At 40.2% G+C, this 12164-nt stretch overlaps 1 protein-coding gene across 6 annotated transcripts in view; it reads right to left on the minus strand.

The window, feature by feature from the left end:
• ntrk3b (neurotrophic tyrosine kinase, receptor, type 3b) overlaps window positions 1-12164 on the minus strand; it is a 236453-nt gene that overhangs the window by 26473 nt on the left and 197816 nt on the right. For all 6 annotated transcript variants that reach the window (XM_051941541.1, XM_051941537.1, XM_051941545.1 and 3 more), the window contains one exon: window positions 8471-8601. In XM_051941541.1, the coding sequence (XP_051797501.1) occupies window positions 8471-8601 (131 nt within the window). The remainder of the gene's footprint in view (window positions 1-8470; window positions 8602-12164) is intronic.

Raw genomic sequence — 12164 nt, forward strand, 5'->3', positions numbered from 1 at the left:
CTTATTATCCTAGTAGAACTCTTCGCTCTCAAACTGCAGGCTTACTTGTTGTTCCTAGAATTTCTAAAAGTAGAATGGGAGGCAGAGCCTTCAGTTATCAGGCGCCTCTCCTGTGGAACCTGCTCCCAGTTTGGGTTCGGGAGGCAGACACCCTCTCTATTTTTAAGACCAGGCTTAAAGCGTTCCTTTTTGACAAATCTTATAGTTGGGGCTGACTGGGTGACCCACAGAGGTTCGGCTTGTGTCTTCATTGTACAGCTGACCCCCTCTTGGACGTCCCTTCGTTCTGCCCCTAGTCATGCTGCTATAGGCCTAGGCTGCTGGGGGACTTTTCTTGACGCACTGAGCCCTTCTCTATCTACCTTTACATTTAATATGTATACCGTTATTGCAGTACATTCACTCTGTTTCCCCCTGTGCTATTTCTCCGAGTGTCCCTGGTCCCAGAGCTGGATGCTTCAGATCTGCGGTCGATGTTCCACCAGCTGGTCCAGTCTCCACCATGTCCACTGTGGGATGCTGCTACTGACCTTCCACCAGCCCTCTGCTTCCAATTCCCTTTTTCCACGAGTCAACTCTGCATCGCCTTCAATATACTGTTATGCTAACTTACATACTGTTTGAATTTTACTGCTAGCTATATAAGGAGTATGTTTAATGTCAGAGCCGTACATCATAAGAGTAAACTATGAGTCAGTTTTCAATGTTAGCTTATACTTTGTCTGTGTCACATATCCTGTCATGCATGTATTCAAATGTGTGTTGTGTTTTCCTTGCTTTCTCACCCCTCCCTCTTCTCCCATCCCTCCCCCTTGCCCTCTTCTGTCCTTCTCAACCCGCCCGGCCAGCAGGCAGATGGGTCCCCCCTATTTAGAGCCGGGTTCTGCTCGAGGTTTCTTCCCTGTTAAAAGGGTGTTTTTCCTTGCCACTGTCGCCTTTGGGCTTGCTCTGGGGGTCAGGCATATGGGTTCTGTAAAGCGTCTTGAGACGATTTGACTGTAATTGACGCTATATAAATAAAATTGAATTGAATTGAATTGAATTGGTTGGAAAAATAGAAAAAAAAACTGGCTCTCTGGAAATGATTCTATAGTGACTCATCTTTTCATTGTTTCCTCTTGATGTAACAAGAACGTTCTTGGGTGTAGACGTTTTGACTTGATAAATTGACAAAGGCCACTTGAACAAGCCATTACTCTGGGTTTTAAAGGTGATGACGAAGCCTCCTTCAGACTTTCTGTTCATCTGATCTCATCTAATGTGTTGCTTTAAGTCTGACTGACTACACTGGTCACTTTTCTGTAAAACTGGCCATGGCAATCATGGAAGGTTGGACCAGTAACATTTCCATAACATTTTAAACACAGCATGCATTGATGAACAGCCCAGGATTAACATACTCATGTAAAATGATGTTATGGGCAATATGTCCTCATGCGTTACATATCACCTGTCCAATCTTACATGTATGAAAAATATCATGTCTACATCCTGGCTCTTTGTCATTGTTGTGGGTATGTTTGAAATAAATCATGAAGAATATTAACATAAAAGTGACCTGTATCTAAATGAAATAATTTCATCACTTGAACATATTAATAAAGTAAGTAATGTTTATATCCCATGTCTGAAAAGGACTTTAGTCTCCTCTCTTGATTGGTTCAGGCTAGACTTCCACCTTCTGTCGTTCAGAAGGAGCATCATTGTGAGTCACATGCTGCATTGAGTTGTGCTATGTCATTTTACATCTTCTAGTTTTAATTTACAACCCTCTGTTATGCTGAGGTGTATCCTGCGCACTTCCTCTTTTCCTGTGTTTTTTTTTCATAATCCAATTTGTAACCTTCATTTTGAGGTGATTTATTCACTCAATAACTCCAAGTTGTGCTTCAGTTTTAGCCAGTCAGTTGGTCTGTCATCTAAGGAGCCTCCATGAGCTCCACAGTTTAGGCTTTGAGTGAAATGAAAGCAAATTAATTCTAATGTGAATAGGCAAATGTTAGTATGCTAAACTAAGATGGAGAACAAACTAAACACTGCCCTTGAAACATCATCATGTCTTTACTTTCATTTGTTGGCAGTAGAAATGAGATATTTAAGCCTACTAAGCCATATTTTACTTGTGAGGTAGCGCAAATTTTGACTGAAATTGGAATCCACTACTAGTGTGTGAACATTATGAGTTATGTAAACACCTGATGGCACACATTTTCTACTGGGACACCATTAAACCAGTGCACAGAAGGGTGCAATTAGATAATGAATTTAAAAAGTGTTCTTAAGCATTACAATAATGTAGATTACATATTGGAAATGTGTCATATTTGTTTATTTCATATAAATTTGTGAGGAATGTCAATGTTTTCTTATTCCTCACAGATTTGATGTTTTCTTTTGATGTTATTTTTACACAAGAAGCTTGAGGAGACACATGCTTCATGTATGTCTTGGCTTATCAGTGACTTTTTCTTTCCTTTGACTTTTGCATGCATAAAAGCTGGTGAATGAAAATGCACTTTTCATTTTCTTGGCACCACCTTACACCTCTGTCATACACCAGCTGTTCTCTTTGGTTGTTGCTAGAGGTAAGGACGGCACTTTCCATTTGCCAATCAGATACGCGAGATCTGGTCACGTGACTCCCGGTAGACGCTAGCGGTACGGACCCGTAGCATCGGTACTACAGGTAGGGACCCAAAACCTAACCCTAACATTAACCCTAACCTTTGCTTACCTTTCAACAGTTTGCAGTGGTTAGCAGCTTCTTGACTCGCAAGACTCGTGTACGGGTCCGTATCTGTCTGGCAAATGGAAAGTGCCGTATCCGTAGGCCACAGGCTACGGGTACGGGTCCGTATCTGTATCTGTAGACACTACCGTTCTCTTTTGTCAGTGCCTACAGTTCATGTCGTTGAAGAGCTAGACTGAGCACTTTCACCTCCATCCTCCTCGCCACCAGCACCAGACTCCATGGAAACAGAAAAGTTAATGGCGGAAATCAGTTGTTGTTTATTAGTAGGTTCATCTAATAGACAACGGTAAACACAACACTGTGTTCACATCAAATTATGCTTTACTACAATGATACAAGACATAATGACTTCTCACAGATAAAGTGAACAACATTGACTATCTTGTACCAAGAGGACGTGTCAAGGACAGCCACACATTCCATAGCAACTGAACAGTCACTTAACACTGTCATCTTGTTGAATGAGGAAGATATGGGTAGGAATAAAAACGTAAGCAACTTTGACATCCAACCATGATCTAGAGACAACAGTGTTGGCAGATATTCTATGACAACCTCATTCTGAACCCAAACCCACAACTTACAGGACTAAAAGGATCTGCCGCTAACTTGGTGTCTGATGGTTTTACAGTTCACATTACAACTTGTAAATAGTACTGACACCAGCAGTCACTGTAGCTGTAATCTCCAGAGAGTGCAGGAGAAGCAGGTTGGACCCACTGCAAACTGATCTGATTAGTAACAGGCCCAAGCAGGGAAGTGCTTTGAACTCTTTTGAAGGAGAGTACACACAAAATACCAAATCGTGATGGGATGTCAGTTAAAGTCACCAGTATCAGAAGAAAAATCAAATAACAGCAATAATACGCCTTATTGCAGCCTCTCCTGGAGGAAAAAAAAGACTCTTGACACTTCATCAGCAACAGGAAAATACACAGAGTTGCCACTCTTGATCTCCTTGGTCTTGAGTCCTGCTTTCCCAGCTTGCTGCTGACACTATTATAGATGGAAGTGACCTTGGGATGGAAACGCATTTACTCATATGTGCTCTTCTTGCAGTGAAGTGTTGGAGGTGGTTGAGATGTACGACAGAGCAGGTAAAATGGCCATAAAGTTCTATTATCAAATCAAACCACACGCTTAAGGAAATGTTTCTTGTCTGGGCAATTCTCCAAAACAATACCTTCAAAAAGCTTGACTACAATAAATTGAGGGAAAGCGCTGCAATGAATTTTCCCTTTGTTGACCTTTAAGTGTATTCAGAGAGGCTCTTTCTGCTTTATCACAGGCTGGAACATGTTCAGATGAAAATGCATATGGTATTGTGTTTTAAAAGGGTCACAGCAGAGGAGGTTTATTATCAAACACATTGCCTTTCTTTTGATAATCCTATAATACTAAGAAAAGAAAATGTCAGCTGGTCAGTCTGTCGCTTCTATCTGAACTCTTTTACTATCTTCTCCTGTTATCAAGGTCATGGTGGGTTTCTCCTCTGTTTTCAAACCTTGGTAGCTTTGCTGAGTCTGCAACCTGTTATTAAGAACCGCCCTGTCTCACATTCATACAGTTCTTCATATTCACACTGGGATCAGAAAAGTACAACTGAATACTGAGCTCAGTGATGCACTGAGAGCTGTCGCACAGGGACAATGGCTCCATATGCTTTAGGAGAAATCATCAGGTTCACTGGGTTATTAAGTTACATCTGAGGAGCCAATACTCCATAGAAGGAAGACCGATAGAGGTCAGGACACCTTGCCCAAGGCTTGAAAATAACACTCACCAGGGCCAAGCATACTCTGTGTTTGGGCAAACTGAATGGAATGATGGAATGACTGTCTTGGTTGTTCCTCTGATCACCTAAAACTGGTCAGGTATCAGGCAAAACAAGGCAATACAATGAAATGAAAAAAAAATGCACGATGAAAGACAGATGGTCAGAGATGATTGCTTCTGCTATGACCAGGAGAAGGACATAATACTTTCTTTTGGCTTGCAGGGAGTTTCTGAAGGAAGTAGATTAGTAGGTTTGAATAAAATTTAATTACCACAAGTGTGTAAACATTCCTAAAGGCTCTAGTGGATCTGACCTCAGTTTTCTGGGTATTTCAACTTCACTGCAACATCTATCTTTAAACTTTAAGTAAATACCAACTTACTTCCTACCATGCAAGCTGGCTAATGGTAAAGTCTTTTTTCATTAAGTTTAAACAGGATAAAAAAAAATCCTCTCCATGTAATTGGATCTGTAACAGTGCTCTTGGTGGACCACCTGCCAGAGACAGCATTGATGTTGGCTTTTAGGCAGGGGTTGGAAGAGCTTGTTGAAAATTGAGCTTTCTAACCCTTTCCACCCGGATCTAGACACTGGTACCACGCTATATTTCTTTAAACACAAACACAAACACAATTAAAATCAATTTTAGCTGGACTTTTGCTGGACCTTTATCAACCCTGCTGGAAAAGCTTTATGTATAGGCCTGCAGCCTCATATGAGAGAGCCCTCTCCAACTAAACAGAACAATCTGTAGTGTCATAGATAACCAAAGACTATTTCAGCACTCATTAGATGTCCATCCATCCATCGCTTATTCCTCATTAGGGTTACGAGCGAATACAGGGGACAGGCTGGACAGTTTGTCAGTCTACCACAGGGCTACACATAGAGGCTAACAAGGACACTCACATTCACACCTACAGAAAATTTAGAATTATCAATTAACCTCAGCATGTTTTTGGACTGTGAGAGGGAGTCTGAGCACCCGGAGAAAACCCATGCATTCACAAAGGGAACATGAAAACTCCACACAGATCACAGACCCAGGCTGAGAGTAAATACCCACTGTGCTTTGAACTGTGCTACATGGTAGTGATTTCATCTATACTAACTATATGGAGGCTAAACATATATAGAGATAGGCATCTGTTTTCTTTTTACTCCCGATGTTTTCCCTTAACGGCAATACTTCAACATTTTTTGTGTAATATCCTTATTCGGTTTAATGAGGAATTTAATATCACTCTCATGTCTGTGTGGTAAATATGGCGCTGGTGCCGCAAGAGTGTAGCTTAGCTATTGTGCCGGGACATTTAACTAGACTTTGAGACACAGGAGCTGTACAAGGGTAATTTTTGCAGCTCTATCTTTATATCTTCTGTCACTGCAGTCATTTCTGACAGCACTATACTGATCTGAAGCTTTTCAGCAAAAAGGAAGTGCTCTGACTTTGTAATTTTGTGTTCTATCATCCTGTCTAACCGGAAGTGTGGCTGTGTCATATTGAGTAGACTGACATCTGCTGCTTGTGACTGTGCCTGCAATGCACAAATAAGTGACAGGTTTTATACTATGAACAGTGAGAGACTGACTAAAATTGGGTGGGTTTTTTTTCTTCAGCAATCCGACAAACATCAGCTGCTATTTCGCTGTGCTAATTAGATCAGCTCTCACGCACAGCTCGGGGATCCGCTGGAAGTTACTGGTAACACAGTGGAGCTGACTGGTCAGGATGTGCTGACATTTGTGTGTTATATATTATATTAAGAAGTCACGTGCCTCCTAAAAGCTGTGCTCATACAAAACATGGTGATAGTAGAGACTCATTTGGTTAGTTTCACTGTTACAGTTCCATTAAACTGCCAGGGAAGCACACATTAGTTAGATATAGGCTTAGAAATAAGTTTCAGACCAAAAAGGCAGATTCCCTGACCCTCTGTGGCTTCTGCAAATAATGTTAATAACTAAGCAGAGTTGAGTAACCAGTTTATTTAGCTGTATTTAATATTGCATGCATTCATTATCCTGTTAAGGGGCTGGTCTGCTGATCCCAGATCTGCTGACACTCAGTATGCACAGTACACACAGCATATTATGCATCAGCGCTGCCACCACCGATGCTTTCTTCCTAATTTAAATATTGGAGCTAATGTTGTGCATCTTTCATGCAGCCTGATGAAGTTGGAAGGGAAATATGCATGCAACAGAACACAGATTATTTAAATGAGACATCTGATTCTAGCCGTATATTCTTGTTTGTTTAAATCTTTTAGCAGACATTCCCCTATAGTACATAAGAATTATGCAGCTACAATGTGTATCATGCAGCTTTGCGTTACACTGCTTCATGACAGCTCTCAGTTATTCAAATGCATAATATAATATAATGGAGATAATGTTCTTTGTAACTAATGTTTTCAACAAATAACCTGCATCTTCCTGCTGATAGGATTCGCATAAGTGATCTTTAACATATTTTTCCATAAAAGTTTCACCCTGATGTTCTGCTCCAACACAAAGACAGCCCGTTGAACCTGTTGCAACAATGCCTCTATTACGCATTTTTAAATCAGAGCTCTGTGGTGGTGTCACATCATAGCTCCTCATCATACATGTGGACGTGTGCTTCCACCTTTGCAAAATCATCAGTGGGCTGTGTGAACCAGTCTGGGCCAACTTTTGTTTTTAGTTCAGCACAGCTGGTAATAGTGACTGCAAGTTAAAAGACAACCAGAAATGAAACAAACAAAATAACGAAACAGCAGGTGAAATTCACATTCAGAATGCAGACTTAAAAATAAATAACAAACGGTAAAAACACTGCATTTTAAGCAAAATAGAGAGTGATTGTGGATACAGCCCATTTCTATGAAGGGTGCAATGATTTCCAGGAGTCTTGTCATCACTGTGAGGTTGCCAGGCAACTAGCGAGATATCGGGAAGATAGAGCACCCAGCCAAGAAATAGTCCAGCACTTATCCCTTCTGAAAACACAACTTGTTGTTACTCTCGGGTTTTTGTACTGGGAAAACAAAATAGATTGTTCTGTCCTGACCTTTTCCACTACTCTGTATGTTTGCAAAATAGGTGCCTATCCTGGTTCCTGGTTGCAAACATGAAGACTTTGATTGGAAGAGGGTCTGGTGCAGCTTTCTGATCAACTGGTGTCAGTTTCAGTACTGCATACAGTATACACCACTAAATTGTATTTTGGGATTACTGTGTCACAATCTGAACCTTTGGTGTACATAATGTATTGACCAAGATCCACTTGTTTTATGCTGCTTCCTTTTGCCCTGTATTGAGCGGGGGGGGGGCGCAAATGCAAAACTTGTAATTATTCCACCAAGAAACTCGGTGGAGTTATGTGATGACCGGCGCTGGTTTGTCTGTCTGTCTGTTTGTCTGCAACAGTACTCAAAAATGGACTAAAGGATTTGGATGAAATTTTCAGGGAAGGTCAGAAATGACACAAGGACCAAGTGATTAGATTTTGGCAGCGTTGCGGCTTATAGTCTGGATTCACGTATTTCTTTAGGATTTCTGTATCATTGTGAAATAGCGGCACGTCGTCACTGTAACTATGACTACTAGTGAACACTACATCAGGTTCCTGCTGATGATCACATGATTGCAATCCTGCTACAAATCCTATGCTGCAGACCACAATTTTTGAAAGATTTCATACCTCGGAAATCATACAACAACTGCGCAGCCTTGGTGGAGTATTGTGCTCTGAGTGCTTTTCTTGTTTAGCTTACTTTAAAGGGTCTCCCTTTGCTTCCCATCTTTATGGTAAGCTAAGTAAACAGGCTGCTAATGGTGGCTAAGTATTAAACAGACACACATCAGAGCAATCTCAACACACTCTCATGAAATGATTTCTTTAATGCAACATATACCACACATAAGCACACTCACAACACACACTGAGCATGTACCTTCACAGCCACCAGCATCTTGTCCTTGGTGGGGCTGAGGTTGTAGCACTCTGCCAAGAAGACTTTACCAAACGCTCCCTCGCCCAACTCCCTCTTCAGGATGATGTCTCTTCTTTTTATATGCTGGACAACTAAAACAAAAGAAAGGAAGAGAGACAGAGTGAGACATTTTAATACCCTATCATAGAAACTGAGCTGGAGTTCATTTCATGAGACAAAACCGTGTGCTGTATTGGCAAAAAAAATGTGTGTGGAGAGAAAATTTCACCAGCAAATGAATATTCTGTCACCGTCTCTAAAGCATGGGATTGAATAAATTATGAAAGAGTTACAGGAAGGTAATGGTGAAATTGAGTGAGAGAATTTTGAAGACTGACAGGATGCAAAGCAAAGGGGGAGATACAGTGTACTGGCAGCTGTAAGTGTAGCTACACTTCAGTATTTTAAACTCTCGTCCAGATCTCAGGACCTCTAAAGATGCAGTACCAAACATGTCGAGCTGAATTAAAGGGTAGTTTTTGCAAAAAGATATCTCCAGACATCTAAAATTCTCTGCTGTTATGGTGAATCCATTAACGAAAAAAAAACTTGAATATTTGAATACTTCCCTCAATATATGTGTGATCCAGCTACTAAAACAGAGAAACCAACTGAATGTATTATGTTGTCAAACTGTGTAAAAAATGTTTTATCTTACTTTGAAGGTACTTAACAAAAAATACGGGGAGCATTAAGGTTCAAGTGATTTTAAATCTCTGCGAGATGACACTGGACCTGCCAAGCTGCACATCTCTTAGCTGGATTCCTGTGTTTTTACTGTTAGCACAGGAACAACACAGGAGGACATTTTCTAATGATGGCAGAATTGTAAAATATTTATTTCTAAAAAATATCTTCAAGGGAAAAAAAACCCTCAGAGCTGAGCAGAGCGAAAAATACTGCCTCTTTGTATCTGTCAATACTTCTTATTCTAGTGACTCCCAATAACTCACTAACAAGATAGTGTTAGAGTTACAAGCTAGTAAAGTTGGTGTATTTTCTGGGTCTTGTGACCTTAGATCACTCTCGTCCCTTCTTGTCAGTGCTTGTAATCCCACAACTGAGGCTTATTAAAAACTGCTGGATTCTGCAATCTGACCACAGAAGAAGACTAAATCAAAGAAGACAGAGGTATAGGAAAAGGTAGAAATAGCAAGAGAGAGAGAGCTCAGTATGAAAGAGTTGGGGGGAGCAGGGGTGTAGGAGTTGTTGGCTTTTGAACAGAACTACTCTTCGTGCCTCACTCTGAATAAAACATGACAGCTTGTAGGTTTGCCATGAAAACTGTACTGCTGCCATCAATGTGCGCACATACAGCACGCATAGTTTCCACTGCATTTGAATACAGATCGCTACAGTATTTCAGGCTGGGCATTATAGCACAGTAGTACTATAAAATATGAATGAAATGAGCCTGTTTAATGCATAGCAACAGAAACAGAATTATACTGTAGGTGAAGTGCCAATAATGCTGTTAAATTTTAAAACAGAAATTAAATTAAATGTGAACTAAATTAAACAACAATATCAAATAAAGTTCAAACAACTGCAATCAGTGTCCAATAATTCTCTGACCATAACTAATTACACTTTACATAAAGGAGGATGATGACAATTTTAGTAATGTCTTTATGATTTTACTGTACTAGGATCCGCCTCATATTCAATAAATAAAAGAGGAAATGTAGGATAATATCTATCTAATATCTATTTGTCAGTCTAACGAAGAATAATCCAAGGTTAAGTTGGGCATCTTAATCTTTCACTTTCTGGGACAGAGTCATACACTGTGCATTGGCAGGTATTAAATGTTCCATTATGTGCAAGTTTGTGCAGCTGCTTCAGGAGCTTGATGATAGACTGTGATGCTGCAAAGATGAGATGCATTATTCTTGAAATGCATCTTCAGGCTTTCTATATATATTCTTGTTAGCTGAATCACTGAGTCTAACACGTCCTTAGTAGACAAGTAAACTTCCCGGGTTTTAATCCCTCCTCCATCTGTGCTGTCTTTGTTTTCATTAAGGCACACTAGATGGTTGTATAAGTGTGATAGGAAATATGCCATCGAAGACTCAATGGCACACACGGCTATGTATACTGAGAGAACACTGCTGTGTCTACAGTTTGAGCACATGAGCTTTTGCGTCTATTCTACTAAGACCTTGTGATTTCTTCCTGCAGATGAACTGACTTATAGCTGAGCCTGCCTCCCTGAGTTATTGCTTGTACGGCTGTTAAACTCTTTTACAATGATAATGATTTAAATTCTGAAATGAAACAACAGCCTTCTTGATTTCAGACAGAGGTATGACAAAACAGCACTCCCATTAGTCGGCAACCATCCATTTCCTTGGCAAAACTGACAAGTGTTGCAGCTGTAGCTAGCTGGCTAATTGGGCTAACCTGAACTTAATCACCTGGCAATAAATTTCATTTCTGACTGAAATTTTAGAATGGACTTCGTTTAAATGAGAACACTGTATAAAAAAAACAAAAAACAAAAAAACAATTAGCATTAGTTTAAGCTAACATATTTGGACATGTGAGACTGAATACTACAGTGTAAAGGCCCTTGAATGAAAATCTGGCAGTGCCACTAATATTACTGTCATATAACAGCATCCAGGAATGACATCCACCCAATAGGGAAACACTGCAGTGGATGTGCTAGCAGTAGCTGTACACGGGCCTTTTGTTTCTTGTAGCTTGCAACAGCCAAAGTGTAGGACTAAATGCTGCCAGAATTTATAGAAACACTGTGGTTTCATCTGAGGGAAGCTGGTTACCTGGACATGTAAATGGTTTTAGCTTATGCTGATAAGTCTTGAAACACTTAATCTTTCAAAACCAGACCATTCCTTAATTCTGACAAGGTTTGTGTAGAATGGCATGACTGCACCTCATTAGCATTCTTGTATAGGGCATATAAAGGCTGTGGCGTGTTTGTAATTCTTAAAACCAATCAAAATCATCTTGGGTGAGTCCAAGAGCAGGATGCTGTGCTGATGTTCACTCAATATTGTGATGAGGGCATACTTTGGGTTGAACATTACTGCGCAGGGACATGGGTGAAGTCATTAAAACAGCTAGTTCTCAAGAACAAAATTAGCAGAGATGGTTTACTGCATGATCCAAACCCTGCGGCTAAACTTGAGATTTTCGTTGCACATCAGCTGTTGTTGTTCTGAAAGGGGATTCTGAAAAATGGTGTTACATATAACAAAAGGAGAGCTGAAAGCTGAATTAATTGTACATCCAGAGAACCAGACAAAAAAAAGAAAAGAAGAAAGAAACCACCATCCAGATACATATGTAGTATTGCTTTTACTGCAGCTTAAAGCAAATTCTACAATTCTACAATTTCATTTAGCAGACGCTTTTGTCCAAAGCGACGTACAACACAAGCAAGAATTCAGACATAAGGAAAAACCTGTAGTAAGTACAAAAAGTGCTTCAAGTGCGATTGCCATCAAGTTGCAGAAGAATTGCCAACCACCCCTTCAACCATCAACCTGCCATGAAACCAATTTTAGAATCAAACGCTGATTTTAATTACTGCATATTGCAACCGAGGTGTGGTTACTGCACCACAATATTTGGTCCCCTTCTGTTTCTAGCTCATTTATTGGAACTGTTCCTGCTTGCCACCAGT

Source organism: Acanthochromis polyacanthus, chromosome 2, assembly GCF_021347895.1.
Source record: "Acanthochromis polyacanthus isolate Apoly-LR-REF ecotype Palm Island chromosome 2, KAUST_Apoly_ChrSc, whole genome shotgun sequence".
Classification (NCBI taxonomy): Eukaryota; Metazoa; Chordata; class Actinopteri; family Pomacentridae; genus Acanthochromis; species Acanthochromis polyacanthus.